General features: G+C 37.1%; 2 protein-coding genes across 3 annotated transcripts; one reads left to right on the forward strand and one right to left on the reverse strand.

Moving 5' to 3' along the window:
• The first annotated feature begins 571 nt into the window (after window positions 1-571).
• LOC136235367 (protein LYK5) lies at window positions 572-3,240 on the forward strand. The gene has a single exon (XM_066025005.1). It carries the CDS (start codon window positions 881-883, stop codon window positions 2,840-2,842), a length of 1,962 nt encoding a protein of 653 aa, XP_065881077.1. The 5' UTR covers window positions 572-880; the 3' UTR covers window positions 2,843-3,240.
• A 179-nt stretch (window positions 3,241-3,419) lies between these two features.
• On the reverse strand, window positions 3,420-15,053 carry LOC136235366 (tetratricopeptide repeat protein SKI3). Of its 2 annotated transcripts, none has more exons than XM_066025002.1 (20): window positions 14,820-15,053; window positions 14,646-14,741; window positions 14,132-14,551; window positions 13,991-14,041; window positions 13,373-13,465; window positions 12,063-12,203; window positions 11,884-11,964; window positions 10,710-10,957; window positions 10,459-10,630; window positions 9,589-9,704; window positions 9,436-9,493; window positions 9,083-9,148; window positions 8,782-8,994; window positions 8,594-8,645; window positions 7,851-8,224; window positions 7,640-7,734; window positions 6,263-6,505; window positions 5,399-6,039; window positions 5,113-5,316; window positions 3,420-4,004 (listed from the first exon to the last, which is right to left on the reverse strand). In XM_066025002.1, exons 1-20 carry the CDS (start codon window positions 14,829-14,831, stop codon window positions 3,826-3,828), a joined length of 3,555 nt encoding a protein of 1,184 aa, XP_065881074.1. In that variant the 5' UTR covers window positions 14,832-15,053; the 3' UTR covers window positions 3,420-3,825. The 2 variants fall into 2 exon arrangements, with proteins under 2 accessions (XP_065881074.1, XP_065881075.1); XM_066025003.1 differs by lacking the exon at window positions 14,820-15,053 and having other exon boundaries at window positions 14,132-14,334; window positions 14,442-14,551.
• Between the last annotated feature and the right edge of the window lie 1,317 nt (window positions 15,054-16,370).

Raw genomic sequence — 16,370 nt, forward strand, 5'->3', positions numbered from 1 at the left:
AGTTTAGGAAGTTGGTCATACGAAATAAGTAAGTTTAAGGAACTGGTGAGTATGGATGTAAATGGAGAGGGAACGGGAACTAATATGTGTCCCGTTAGCGGGGGCGAGGCAGGGATGGGAAAGGGTATCCCCGAACCCGCCCCGTATTGTGTCCAGCGGGGATTCCCGACGAATTACCCGTTTAATCCCCGATAACATATTAATTATAGAAAATAAAAAATACACATACAAAAACTTGAACCTATGATAATCCGATCCAAATGTTTTACCTCTATTTCACTCTATATCTATTTGTTCATCGTATTCTTTATATTTTCTTTCTTTTTTTTCTCTATTCTTTTCATTTATTTCTTTTTTCATATATTATTTTAAACTTTAAATGGGTAAACGGGGATATCCGCAGGATCGGGGATTCCCCGCAAAGCGGGAACAGAGATGAATTTTATCCATGTTTGTTTCGCAGGACAGGTATGGAGATTCCCCGTTTAGTCGGAGAACGGGGATGGGAACTCCAATCCTCATTCCACCCCGTTTACATCCCATCCCTACTGGTGAGAGAGTAACAAAATTCAGAGGGTCGATCTATTTTTCCAGACAAATTCAAGTAGACGGGTCATGTATTAAGCCTCGATCAAACGTGAAGAACATATGGAGCCATACAATTACCATATCTCACGATAACAAGTTGACAATAAGCAGAAAATGTGAAAATAACAGCAGAGAGAGCAATAGTCAAAGCCGCCAATGAAGTCTTTCCGGCGAGTCTCTGCGTCTTTGAGTACTTGACGCGTTCCCTGATTTCCATTTCCAATTCCAAATAAATCTGAATATTTAATTCAAAATCTTGGATCTTCTTCTCAAAACATCCATATCCATATCCATGGCTTCCATTTCAATTTGGACGCTAATGGTAATCGCCGTTGTCTTCTTCTTCCCCAACAAATCTCACCTCCATGCTCAACAATCTTATGTAAACAACAAACAACTCGACTGTTACAACACCGCCTTCAACTCCATCACCGAAGGCTTTCAGTGCAACGCCGTTCAATCCTCATCATGTCAATCTTATCTCACTTTCCGATCATCTCCACCGTACTACGTCACTCCTGTTTCCATCTCTTACCTCCTCGGCGCTCAAGACTCCACCTCTTTGCTTGTCTCCATCAACAACATTTCCTCCGATGTGGCTTCGATTCCGGCCGATACTCAGGTCATTGTTCCGGTCAACTGCTCCTGTTACAACAACCAGTACTATCAGCATAACGCTTCCTATACTCTGAAGTTTGCGTTGGAGACTTACTTTAGCGTTGCAAATAATACTTATCAAGGGCTTTCTACTTGCCAGGCGTTGATGGATCAGAATCCTATCGGAGATCGGAATATGACGGTGGGACAGCAGCTACATGTTCCTTTGAGGTGTGCTTGTCCTACTTCTAATCAGACTTCTTTAGGGTTTAATTACTTGGTTACTTACATGGTTACTTGGGGCGATACTCTCTCTTCTATCGCTCGATTGTTTGGTGTTGATCTGCAAAACCTTCTCGAGGCTAATGAACTCTCATCTACCTCTATTATATTCCCCTTCACTCCAATTCTTGTTCCTTTGACTACGAAACCTACGAATTTCTCACCGGCGGTGGAGTCTCCACCTGCCGCCGCTCCACCTCCTCAGATTTCCGTAGCTCCTCCGCCGGATTCTAATTCTTCCAGCAACAAATTTGTATTTGTCGGTGTTGGATTAGGAATTGCTGCTCTCATCGGATTCTGTTTGTTTGGATTCCTGTTTTGGTACCGCAGATCTGCCAAATCTCATCGTCCTGTACCAATTTCAGCTCCGATTGGACCTAAGACGGTTCAATCGGAGTCGGTGGCAATTCCAGATAGCAACTCTTGGTCTTTATCTTCTGATGGTGTACGTTACGCTATTGAATCGTTGACAGTGTACAAATATTCCGATTTGCAAATGGCGACTGGCTACTTCAGCAAAGACAATATAATAAAGGGATCTGTTTACAAGGGCAATTTCAAGGGAGATGGAGCTGCAATTAAGGTTATGAAAGGAGATGTTTCAAGCGAAATTAACATTCTGAAAAAACTAAATCACTCAAGCATCATCAGGCTTTCAGGATTCTGTGTGCATCAGGATAACACTTACCTAGTTTATGAGTACGCAGAAAATGGAGATCTCAGCGACAAAATTCACACACTTCCCTGGAAGCAGAGAGTTCAGATAGCTCATGATGTTGCAGATGCTCTTAATTACCTTCACAACTACACAAACCCTCCTTATATCCATAAGAACTTGAAGACCAGCAACATTCTATTGGATGCCAATATGAGAGCCAAGGTCAGTAACTTCGGCCTGGCGAGATCAGTCGATAACGAAGAGGAAGGCGGACTTCAGCTCACCAGACACGTTATCGGAACGCAAGGATACATGGCCCCTGAATACATAGAGAATGGAGTGATTACCCCAAAATTAGATGTTTTTTCATTTGGTGTAGTGATATTGGAGCTGTTATCAGGAAAAGAAGCTGCTAGTGACAGGAAATCTGCAGAGGAAGAGATGCTATCAGCAACAATAATCAGGGTTTTGGAAGGGGATAATGTGCGACAGAAATTTTGTGAGTTCATGGATAATAGTTTAGGAAATGAGTACCCCATGGATTTGGCATTCTCTCTGGCGCAGCTGGCTGAAACCTGTGTTGCTGTTGATATAAATGCTCGTCCTCCTATCGCTCAAGTTCGTATGACTCTGTCTAAGATTCTCTCTTCTTCGATAGATTGGGATCCGTCCCTCGAGCTCAACAGCTCTACTACATCTATTGGCAGTGGCAGGTAAGTTTCATGCTAAACAATCACTTGATTCTACTTGTGTGGATCAAGCACAATTGAGGAAACTGAAAATGTGTTTGGTTCTTTATAGTGCATAATAGTGCTGTTGGTACCAAAATAATCCTGCTCTATAGTGTACATTATTCGGTAAAACCTGAATTATCGATCCAACTCAATTCGGTTTTCCGGTTCAGTTTTTATAGCTTTACTGTTGAGAATCGGAATTAAGCAAGAATCGGAATTAATTTTGCTTATGTTTCAGTAGTTTTGATAGTATAGAAAAGAAAAATGTAGAACGAAACCGAACTATATTACTTGTATTATTTCACGTGTATATCTATACACATTTTTTTATTGTAATTGAGATAATAATTCAAGATTAGTACACTTTAGAAGTTTTCTTTATTGTCGAAGCAAATTAATTGCAGAAACAGTGATTTTTATTCGCTTTTATATTTATCTTATCTAAATTTGGTATTTCGGTTTTAAACCGAAATAATAGTTTGGTTTGGTAATATTTCAGTTTTACATGCTGTTGGGTTTAATATGTTTGCTTTAGAAATACAAGATTCAATTCCTTCGGCTCGGTTTTGAAACGATGTACATCCCATATACCAGGACTAAATCATCAATAAACAATTCTATTCACATGATAAAAAAAACAAAAACTGTCTAAATTTCTATACTAGTAATAATCTTTGAAAGCATACACATTCTTACTATGAATAAAAACTAGCATAACACGACTGTAAGTTACAAAAGCTAATTTACTCGCACGAGGATGGCATATTACCAGGCAGTCCATACCCTTTGGTTACTGAAAAATGCCAGGCAGGTCCGGTTATCTAGCAACGGCACCATCATAGCCATTCGTGCTATACATTCTGTCGACATAGCTCCTAAATCCGCCGCGCGGGTGTATTTGTGCATTATATGATGATGCAGGATGGTATCTTCTCCCAAGTGCTCTCATCAAGTGTGTGCATCTCATTACATGAGCTTCGGTAAGACCTTCCAGTATTTTAAACACGAAGGATTCGTATGGATTGCTCGAAGAACCCATTTCTGCGGGCTTTGACAGAATTCCACGTTGGACGAAGGGTCACATCTGGCTTCTGATTGCCTTGCAAGCAAATGCATTTGAAAGAACAGCTCTGCAGGTCTCATTTCTGAGAATAATATAGCAGTTGCTTAGTCAGTAACCACAATAAAAAGCAATTCACAAGATTAATGGGCAAGGTTGATTGCAGCATTTCGAAATTTAATTCTAATAATCTATCCACTTTCTGGAATACAAGCCGGTTGATTTAACATACGCATAGACAGTTACGCGGTAGAAAGCACTGACATGGGTACGGGTACTGATGCAGCAAAAAGCATTTTTAGAAAATGTGAGACAGATACAGCAGGGACACGCCATATATATATATATATATATATATATATATGTATGACAAATAACATTCATTAGGCATTACAAACCATAAATAACATCTCATCAAAAAGAAACATTTAATACTTCAAATTATTTAAGCTACCAAAAAAGGGACGGCTGCTATATTCTTTTTATCAGATTTAGATTTTTTTTTATTAGCCGCCCTTTTTTTTTTTTAGGGTTTTATTTGGAGGGAGAGAATTTGTGTTGCTGACTTATATGATAGTTCATGTTAGCCGACCCCGAATCATTTCGGGACTAAGGCTTTGTTGTTGTTGTTGTTGTTGTTGTTGTATATATCAACCCCTCTTTATTGTAAAATTACTAAAAACTACCCCTATATTCTACTTAATTAACTTAGAATCCGTGTCCCAGAAGTATCCCCATCAAAAAAGAAAAGAAAAGAAAATGAGGGGACACTTACGTTGGAGTTTCGGGTGCGTGTCCCCGGAGTGTCCGACACTCGTACATTAACCTCCTAGAAGTGTCGGTGCTTCCTAGGTTATGTGTAGAACAAGTTGATGACAACTTCTAAGCAACAAATACAATTCTTTCAAGGTGATGCAAATTTACAAATGGAGTTGCAATTTGAGTGGGTGAAAAATCAGAGTTGAATTATTAGTTTTCTCGTCTTTTAAGAGAGATTAAAATCTCTTCCCATAAATAGAGAGAGACTGGAAGTCCTAATTTCTATATTATTGCCCATGATTTTTCCCGTGTCGTTATTTTTCTTAAGTTTTAGCTGTAGATTTGCACTATCAAGGTCCTATTTCCACAAAATAATTGACTAGTAAATGCATTCCAAACAAACACAAGTGTGAATACATAGATCGCAATCATACCTGGTGGCCAAGAGAACCATTCAAGCCGAAGGTTCTTCTCCCATTTCTGCTTCGAACCAAGGCTCCCTTCTACTTGCGCCAGCAATAAGGACACATAAGGCAAGGGAGTAACAGAGTTTGCATAAGCTTGGGTGAGGCTTCTCATTGCAATTGATAGGAATTGCGAACTAGATAACTGTCTCGCAAGCTCCATGCAAGCAGCACCTGAATCCATTAACGATTACCTCAGAAATGTGCAAAGCTACAAATATACATATCATCACCAATACGATAAATTATTAAATACCATGACAAAGAAAGAAACAGCTGTCAGAACCCGCCAATGAACAAGCTTGCGCCAAAGATTCTTCAGCAACTAAGAACTCCTGGTTCCTTAAAGATAATAAACCGAAAACCAAACTATACACAGCCATCCACATTTTCCATGAATCCTTCCATTCTTTTGAGCACTCCTTGAAACCGAACCCTGAGATATTTGAGTCGGCTTGGATTTCATATTGGGATTCCAAGATTTTGAGACATATCCATCCTACATGGTAATCAGTCCTGAGCTCCAGGCATCTCACATATTCTTCTTTAAGTTTTCCATAGTTATTTAGAGCAGCATAGATGCGACATAATAGCAAGTGTCCAAAGAATAGGTAGGTCGTTGGCAGCAAAAGTGAGAGAGCACTTTTAGCGTACTTGATGCAATCTCCGTTCCCACCTTGCAAACTGATTTCAGAACGACAAAGTAAAAGTTGAAACTTTTGGTATTGATATGGCAAGCTTTCTCTAGTGTATAACTCACTGGAAAGTGCCACAAAAAGTAGTCGCTCAAGTGCTGCGCAGAGTTGTGGAGGAAACCTCTCCTCACGTGCCCTCTGAAAAACATTAAGTATAAGCAAATACCGTGCATTATGGTTCCACGGTTCTCGACGTAGATACCTATATATTCAAATGAAAACAGGATAATCACCAAAAAATAAGCAATTATCAAGATTACCGTACTACATAAGTGCAGGACAGCGATTTTTTTAACATAGTAACCAAACCACAATGATACTGAAGTGCTAAAAACATACGGCTTTTTAAATGGATTTTTCAGAAGAACGATAATGCTTTCGCAAACTTCAATTATAAAAAGAGAAAAAAGCAAGGGCTACCATACTTCTGCATTTCTAGAATGGCTTCAGGTCCACTTAGGCACTCATAACCGCATGTGGGGAAACAAAACTTCGGATCTTTGTTGCCAACTGCATAGCAAGCAACTGCTCCAGCACCAATAATCTCGCATCCTGACTTCAAACCTGCTTCACTTGCATTGCAAGAACCATCAGCAATGCTGCACCTGGGAGCTACATGAGCATCTTCCCATTCTTCATTGGAGAGCAAAAGTTGTCCAAGTAAATCCCTGTTTTTGTAATGTAAAATTAAGTGCAATGTGAGTGCATTTGTTGCAATGTTTTATTAGGCAATGAAACTCGGAAAATCTGCGTGTTTCAGATGTATGATGTATCTCAAACTAAGTCTTCACACAAGATGCTTAAGTGTGCATCTAACATGAGGATATCATATAGCAAATCAACATGGAACCTCCTCATAATGCAAAAATCATAATGCAAAGAAAACTAGAAGTAACTCTTACCCTCCTCATAACCTCCTCAATCGCGCAAAAATAACACTCCCTATCATACATATACAAGCGTGCTTCTTTTTTTCTTTATTTTTACTCGGGTTTCTCTTAAACTAGATTTAGTAACACTAAGCCTCACCATTTGTTTTATGCTTTACTTCCACATAAAATTTTTCAATGATGACAAGTACAACTACAATTGATTAAACAAAAGATTTTTGTCATAATGAAGTTGCCAAAAAGCAACAATTATCAAGACCATGACCAAACAGGTAAAAAGAAAAACTTCATTTCAGTATCCAGCAGGTTGAATAGTTGTCCACTCTACTGACATATTGATATCAGATAAGTTACAAAACCAAGTAAGAGTAAATGGTTCTAGTGTCAAAAACTTGTTGCTAACATTCTGAAACAGAAGAAATAAAACAATTGTTGCTAACAAAAAAGTATAAAAGAAAACCAAAATAAAGTTATAAAAAACAATTGTTGCGGAAGAAAATAAAAATAACATTAATACACAGAAGAAATTTCAAGTTTATCAAAACAATAACAAGTTAAGTTTATAACTGAAAACAATTCTGTATATATAGAATCTCTTAAAATTTAAGATGTTTAAAACTGAACATGAGGTGAAAACCATTCTTATTTTTTATGTGGATTTATATAACAACTCAAATCTTAAAATTGTCAAAAAAATGTAATAATACAAATGGAAACACAAAAAATCGGAACACATATTGCATAAGTAGGCCGCTAAAATATGGCAGTGTGGAACCCAGAGAATCACTGAGAAATAGGGCATAATATTTCAAATCTTGACTTACCTTATTAATCTACTGTTAGGGTATATGGCAGTGTGGAACCCAGAGAATCACTGAGAAATAGGGCATAATATTTCAAATCTTGACTTACCTTATTAATCTACTGTTAGGGTACTTATGAAGGACTTTCTTTAGATGATTAATGCCACTCTTAAATCCAAGGCAAAATTCTGACTCATGTTTCACCTGCATGGGATAACAAGAGAAATTCCGCTGTTAAAGTTCAAACCCTGTAAACAACTGCTGCACCCAGCTTATAGCATAAGCTTTTTAAGTTCCAACAATAAAAGCGAGGAGCTTACCAATTTACCAAGTGCTATTAAATAATGCATTCCAGTAATGTCTTCGTAAGATACAAGAGAATTACGACTGATTGAAACAGCTGACTCAAGTCGATTACTTCTATCAAGAGAATGCAAAGCAGACAATGTAAAGCTGACTTTTGAGCTTTGGAAGAATTCTGTTGGCATTGTCAATATGCTAGTAATTGTTGCTTCTAGTCCAGAAACAGAATACAGCAATTGGCAGATAAAACTAACAGAAGCAACCGCAGATGTTTGCTCCATTGTAGGAATGCTAGTGGCCAGATTTCTCGCCACAGAGAGAGCAAGGTCATTCTTGCCAACTTGCCATAGAGAAACAGCATATATCTGCATGCCTTCCGCATTGAGCAAACCTAAAAAAATTGAACCCAATCAGGTTGCAAGTCCAGAAATAGAGGATAGAGATCTCATTTGGGCTATATAAAGTAGTAACATTTGATGTTTGTTGAAAAGAGTAACCCCAAGATTACAGAACATGCAACCAAAAAGTTTAAAAAATAAGGCTTCTTGCGTAAATTTATCAACTGTTAACTCTAGCTGCTCTTACACTCTTGATCTTACCCCATATTTATGAATTCAGGACATCATAAAATATAAAAGACTATAAAAACATAAAACTGAAACAATGGTACTGCAATCGACTCACTGCATAAAGCATAAAAATAAAACTGAGGAAAAGGGGGCTAAATTCAACAATTAAGTATGCATCATCGGCAACAAACCTTCTCTCTTCAAACTTTCACATTCTTGAATAGCATCTTCAGCATACCCAGCCTGCATTAAGTGAAGATATTTACTAAAGGAAAATAAAAGATATATACAAATCTCTTGTACACTGAAAAAAGGGGATTGCATAACGTATGAACATATTTACAGGTTCAAAACAGAAGCTTAAAATTAGAATTTTTACCCTACAAAGAGATCGAGCTAAATTAATTCTTATATCTGGCAAATGATATCTTGCAGCTTCTCCTGATGAAATTTTCATTGCATAGAGGGCTAGCCTGTAAGAAGTGACAGCAATCTGATACTCAGATCGTGCCTCACAAATGAGCCCTTTCAAATTATGAGATTCAGGACACTGAGGGGCCCGTAAGACTGCCTGCCGGATGGCTCCATATACCTGTAGGATGACCAAGACAGGAAACATACATTTTCTTCAACTGAGACTAATTTATAATGTACCATGCTATTAATTGAAATGATTATACCTGTGAAGATGCAAGGTTCCCAGAAAAAAAGGCAAGCTTAGCAAGACCAATTTGAAACTCTGCCAGCTGCCAGAAATGGGATATATCAATTTAAGCCATGAAAGACATTTCAAAAAATAACAAACACCTTAAGGGTTAAAATCAAATGCATTGGAGGTTAGTGGATGGAACCCTTTCCACATTATTTCCACAAGACCAATATCTACTTGTCATTAAAAAAAAGACCAATATCTACTTTAAACAATATCCACCGTTGAGCCTACTGGACTGTAAGCTAGATACTCGTGTGCTAAATGCAACTTTCCTTCTCACAAAATACATTCAAATTGTAAAAAGGAGGCATAAGTAATTACAGGCAATATCTGCACAGCTCGTAAACTGCTCTCAAAAGCCTCCTCCGCTGCACTTTCCCTGAAGGCAAGTTACATATTCAACATTATTAAAAATATCATTTGATAATATGTACTACAGAAAAATTAAAAAACAAAGTGAACTTGAAAACATACACAGGATGAGCATCAGCTGCCATTCCTGCCCATGGTAAGGCAAGTGAAGGATCTATGCTTCTAGCACAGTCAAATGCTAGTCTTGCCAATTTCTTTTCACCTTCTTCTCTATAAAGCTGTAGAAACATGAAACTCAGACACCTAGTATGACATCAAAGGCAACTGAACAACAGATCTCAATATACATTCCTTGTCAAATTGAAATCCTATAACATCAATGATACTTGGCAGATATAGCTATTGCCATTGAATTTCTTATCATTTGGAAGACATTATTTTCTTAAAATGCCACCAGTTATACATGGGACCTAGGATAACTTCAAATGAAGACTTCAGTAGAATCAAGGGCTAATAAAGACTGATCATATTCCTTCTTATTCTAAAGGAAGTCCTCAAATCTAAATGGTTAGCATTTTCCCAGTCCTCATCCAATTGTAATCCTATACAACAAGTATTGCAGTAATGTCCTTACATCACCTTGAAATCTAGCCACTACAAAAACCTCATATATAAGGAGAACAGTTTTGAGAGGCAGAACATCCAACTCAGGACAGGTCTTGCTAAAAGGACTACTTGGGCTAGCTTAAATTAATTGGCATCAAGTCAAAACAAACCTTGCAATACAACTATGACAACCAAATAGCTTTATTTCCCATTGAACTGCATTTACTTCTCCCTAAAACAAGTAAACACAAACATAACAACATGAAGAAGTCACAAAAAGATTTTAAAATTTTGCAGTATATTTTCGAAGAAATAAAAAAGAGACCTGCAAAAATTGACATTTTTAATAAACCACAAGGAATTTACATTACAAACTCCGACATCCATTTTGGAGACAGATTGGGTTGATTAGATGCAGGTGAGTACCTTTCCAAGAAATGCCCAAGCAACAGCTGAAGATACATCCAAATGCAATCCCCTGATGAAGGCATGTTGTTTCATTGCATTATGGCCAGATAAACAACCTAGTGCCACCCAGAACTCATAATTGTCACCCTCAAGTAACAAACCCCCCATAGCCATCTTCTCTGACAGCTGCCTGGTGAAAAAGACTGTAAGGGAGAATATATGTATTATAGGATGAGATCAAATACAAAAAACACAATTCCATAACATACCAAGGAAATAAATCATGTTCACAATCCTCATCCATAGAAGAAATGAGATCCAAAGATAATGCAACGTCAACATAAAGATTAGCTTGCCATGGAGCCAAGTGCAACGCCCGTTGATATGACCTTCTGGCAGACATTGCAGCCAAAAGACAGGTTTGCTTCCAGGAACGGATGGAAGCATCAAAAGTTTTAACATCAAATGCTGCACTTTCATCCTCATCCATCCAGGGAAAACATTTTGCATAGGTGAGCTAGCAGGAAGGAAACACAACTTAGTTAATTGCGAGAAACATTAACACTTCTAAGCATTGATCAACTGAATAAAAGAAAAATTTCAGTGACTACTTCCTGAGCAAGATATCAATAATAAGAAAAATCCAAAGTTTATTGCAAAGATAGAGAAAATAACAATAGCACGATTATACAAATAAATATCTCTAAACCCGCTTACAGAAACACACAAGGTATAACCAAAACTGAAACATATTGATATTCCAGAACACATATACCTCACAAAATTAACACCAAAATAGCTTTAAATTGATTTCAAATCAATGAAGTCAAACAGAAATTGCACAAATCATGTCTTGGTATCCCCTTGGTGAAAGTTGACAAAATTTAAAGCAGAGAATTACTAGAGAAGAGTTGCAGCAGGAAACAAACTGCTATTGGTATAGTAGTTTTCAGAGTAAAAGGAATATGCTCTGCCAAACTCGCACTTCTTGAAATTACGCACACTGGAATTTTGTTCTTTTTTATAGCTAGTGAAGCTACTACTAACCGACTTAGGTGGTTTGGCCATATAAGACGAAGAGCGCTTGATGCGCCGGTTAGGAGGACTGAAGAGTGGCAAAGGATGTAGTGGTGAGGGGTAGGGGAAGACCTAAGCAAACTTGGAGGAGGGTGATCGAGAGTGATATGAGTTTATTGGGGATTGAGGAAAATATGGTAGTGGATAGGACAGAGTGGAGGGAGAGAATTTGTGTCGCTGACACGACTTGATTTCACGGTTTTATACGATAGTTCATGTTAGCTGACCTCGAATCATTTCGGGACTAAGGCTTTGTTGTTGTTGAAGCTACTACTAACACTATTTGTAAAACTCCTATATTATTATGAGGAATATTCCCTTACTAGATATAATAGGAATGAAATGGATAACAAGCCCTATGCTTACTTGAATATCGCCATTTAACTTCCACATACATGAAAAATTTCCAGCTGCCTGAGAATTTGAATCCGCGACTTTCCAAGCATCCTGAAATTAGTTAGGAACCAACTGTTACATAAATTTATTTTGATATATGAAATAATATGAAAAATGGTAAGATATATGAGATGTGCAGTTGGCCAAACCTCCAATAATGATGCCCCCCATTTCAAAGCACCCAAATTCATACATTCCTTTGACAAACTGAGGAGTCCAGAAGCAAGCCCATAGTTTGCAGACAGATCTTGAGGTGAGACCTCAAGAGCTCGTTTATACTGCTCAACTCCCTAATCAGCAAAGGAACAGATTATAAATTGACATTCAAGTCTGAACAGGGCCAGAATCAGAGACAGGAAGAGAATTATGCAGTAAAAAAATAGCCAAACAAGTTTATCCTATCAGGTCCTAAAAGTTGGTAATATTGTTTTACTTTGAATTTTTTAAGATGAAATTGAGAATTCCTTTAGGATCTGTATTTAAGGTAATCCATACTTTAGTTGATATAAATATATATTTAATTACTAATAACGTGTTGTTATTTAGTGGAATAACAAAAGACCACATTGTAATGGTTTGACAAGGTTAGAGATATAATTGCAAGAGAAATTAATTTAGAGTGTTTAACAGAAATTTTGGTGATATGTTGGAGATTTCATGCAATCTTCCCAAAATATAATAAGTGCTAGTTATAGAGTCAGAAGATATGCACTAGCATTGCAAAAAAAAAAAAAAAAAAAGGCCTAATCCTAAACAAACAATAATTGCAGGTTACTGATGCAGCTTCAAAATACTGATTTACAATCTTACGGTCAATCTTTGCCTCAGATTTTAATCATAAGAATATGCAATACTCAGGTACATTAATGTGGTTGACTAAAGCCCTTGAATGCCAAATGAACTGAAGTAAGATTCATGTAATGCTAATTGTGTTTTCTTTTATACTTTCTCTGTCCTTTCAATATTTATCTTCCACCACTTTTTGGGAGTCTGCAATGCAGAGGATATGCAGTTCTTGACAAGAATAATACCTTATTGGGAATTAATTACAAAATATGCCATCACCAACAAACATTCTTACAAGTTTTATTAGTTGGGCTTACATGGTATTCTAACAAAAAGGGTGTTCAGGACAGGACCATATCATCTAAACTTGAAAACCTATTTACTACTTCTCAGTGGTTGGAATAGACATAAAACAGCCTATGTACTGAAGCTCAAAGATAGCTCAACACTGCCACAACATTAATAAGTATATCACAGGAAACAAGTATTGTGAATATAGAAACTTCACACAATCAAATGTTAAACAATGAAAGCAGCAGCAAAAGAAATCAACGAGGTGTAAGATAATTAAATTGGACTATGTTTATTCGTTGTCAAATAATAAATAAAACGGAAAAGAGGAGCAACAAGGGAATCTCAAGTGATTATATGTAAACATAACAACAGATAATACCTTTTTGAAGGAACCAAGCATCAAGAAGATATTTCCACTCTCAACTAAAGCAAAAACTCTTCTATCTTCCAACTCAATGGCACGCCCGTATGACTGGTCAAATATTAAGACAAGTTGGCAAAAAAAACATGTGAGAACTTGATCCAAATTCCAAACTCAAACACATCGCGCACATGCACCACAGCTTTCATAACATTGGTGCACAAACATAATCTTTAGACAAGTTTAACATGATCTGTTGTATCCAAATATGCATTGGCAGATAAAAATAAAATAATAAAAAAAAAAGAAATCAAAACAAAATGTCCAAATTTAAATCCAGTAGTTCTGGTAAATGGCTCAAAATGATGGCTAAAACTAATCCATCTGAAAGAGATTCTCAAATAAAGGGCGGCCCGGTGCACTACGCGTCCCCGCTGCACTACGCGTCCCCGCTGAGCGAGGGTCCGGGGAGGGGTCCCACCACAAGGGTGTACTGGGAGCAAGCATTCCCCTACCAATTTATTTGGCAAGAAGCCGCTCCTAAGACAACAACGTTTACGGTTGCGCCAATTTATTCTCAAATAATAATTAAAAAAAAAAGGAAAAGGAAAAGACAAGACACCAAAATGAAGGCACCTTGGTAGCAGCAGTAAACATGCCAAGTCGCTGGTAGGCAAGGCCCAGTGCCTATAGCAGAAGGAAACAATAAGAAAACTTCAGATTAAAACAGCAAAAATTCCAGTATGTTGGAATGGATAGTATAAGCAGCAAACTTACTTCCCACAAATCAGCACAGGTTGGATAACCTCGAATGGCATGCTGAAGACACTGAACGGCTTCAGACCATCTAGTCTGATGGATATATAGGTAACCCAATCGCCGGAAGGCCCAAAAGGCCCTGGGTGACTTTTCTGAAGCTTCCTTGCACAGTGCCAATTGTAAGCTCTCCTTCCCGGAATTGTCCAACAAATCGCAGAGGGCTTCCCCAGATTCAGAATCATCAGGATTAAGAGAAACCGCCCTCTGATAACACTTGAGAGCTCTCTGAATATCAACAGAAAATCGAGAGTAGTAAAGCCCCAAATACCTGAAAGCTGCTGCATTACTAGGATTCAATTTAACCGAAATAACAAAATTCTCAGCGGCTTTCTCCTTGATTTCGCTAGAATCGCCTCCTTCCTCCCATAACAAGAGCGCCTGGCATTATTATATATACACGACTGAATCAGAAATGACCATGAAAAAGCGGTTTCTCTGTACACTAGTATAAAAGTAATACAAAAATAGTTACGAGATCAAATCGAATAGAAGGATCTTCAGGATGAGCTTCAACCAACTCCTCCAATTTTATCAACTTAGCACTGTTATCCTCCTTGTCTTCATCATCCTGAAAGAATGTCTCCAATATTTAGTTTCAGTTAATGGAGGGAAATAAGAAGTGAGAGGTGGAAGATGAGAAAAGCACCGTTTTCGACATGCTGGATTCGGAGACTTCGAATGCTAAAACCCTAAACCGCTGCGGATGTGAACAGATTCCGGGATTGTGTCCGAGACAGGGATTCCGGTATTGGAAATAGAATCAACAAATTCTGTAATTGTTCTTCAAAAAAAACAAATCTTTAATTGTTGAAACAAAACAAAATAAGGAAGAAGTATCAATTTTTTGAAAAATTAATTTTGCCCCTGTTTGAGATTGGGATAAGGTATAAATTTAGAAGTTATTAATAAATTCATTTAAGTTATTAATGCATGATAAGTATAACTTTTTTTTTTTTTTTTTTTTGCGAAAAACCTTAATTTCTAATGTAACTCCTACTTTTATAAAGGTATAATACCCATTTTAGTCCTCAAACTAAAGTTTAAAAGTCAATTAGGACCTTAAACTATCAAAATCATCAATCCGGTCCCTAAACTAAGTAAAAATCATCAATTGAGTCATCATCCTAAGAAAAAATCATCAAATGAGTCCTCATCGGAAATCATTTGGTTGAATAGTTTCAGACTTTCTTTCCCAAATCCATTTTAAGCCAACACAAAGATCATTACAGTTTATGTCAAATAATCACAGTTTCTGATTTTAAGATAGCATAAGGACTCAATGGATGATTTTTGCTTAATTTAGGGACTTAATTGATGATTTTGATGGTTTAAGGTCCAAATTGAATTTGAAGCTTTAGTTTAGGGATTAAAATGAGTATTATGCCTTTTATAAATGGTGGTTCGTTAATTTTTTGGCAGCCTCCAGATTTCAGGTTCTTTAAACTCAATTGTGACGCTTCGTTTTCGTTAAGAACATGTCAATGTTCTTTCGGAATGGTGGTTCGTGATAGCAATGGATTGGTTTCAATTTCCGGTGTAGGGCTTATCGGTACCACTATGTCTGCTTTACACGTTGAATTATTAGCGATTTTGTTTTCTTTGCGTGTTGTTAAGGACCGTGGTTTTCAAGAGATCCTAGTTGCATCTGATTCAACTTCGGCCATTTCATTACTAAAAGGAGTTCAAAATTTATCCAATTGGCTCGGTGTAATTCTTGGAGATATAATTGAGGTGGCACTTGGTTTTGCTTCAGTTGAGTTTGTTTATGAGAGACGGCAAGCGAACGTTGTCGCACATAATTTGGCAGCTTGGGCTCGATCTCTTTCTTATATGGAAATTTTCGTTGAAGATTTTCCAAATTGTATTTCCTATTGTATTCAGAATGATGTTTTTTTTTCTCGATTAGTAATACAAGTTTGTTGATAAAAAAAAAAACTCCTACTTTTATAAATGGGAAAATTATAAAATTGGATTAAATGAAACACTCATTTACATATTTAGACCATTTATGTAGCTATTTTTTTGTGACTTTCACATATATATATATCACTTAGAAATTTTTTAGTGTTTCTTCTTTCTCCCTTCCATCTGACTTCACATGTTGCGAATTATGCGAAGATAATATTTGCTTCAGAACATAAATTTAATTCACATATTTCGTAATATGCGAAGCATGCTAAGACAATACTAATTCGCA

This window comes from Euphorbia lathyris, chromosome 7 (genome assembly GCF_963576675.1).
Source record: "Euphorbia lathyris chromosome 7, ddEupLath1.1, whole genome shotgun sequence".
NCBI lineage: Eukaryota > Viridiplantae > Streptophyta > Magnoliopsida > Malpighiales > Euphorbiaceae > Euphorbia > Euphorbia lathyris.

Excerpts from the sequence above, each read along its gene's own strand:
- LOC136235367 (XM_066025005.1), top strand. The coding sequence starts at position 881 with ATGGCTTCCATTTCAATTTGGACGCTAATGGTAATCGCCGTTGTCTTC.
- LOC136235366 (XM_066025002.1), bottom strand. Across the intron at positions 10,958-11,883 it reads AGTTAAATGGCGATATTCAA|CTCACCTATGCAAAATGTTT; the intron begins GTAAGCATAGGG and ends CCTTCCTGCTAG. Across the intron at positions 5,317-5,398 it reads CTGTTTCTTTCTTTGTCATG|GTGCTGCTTGCATGGAGCTT; the intron begins GTATTTAATAAT and ends TAATGGATTCAG.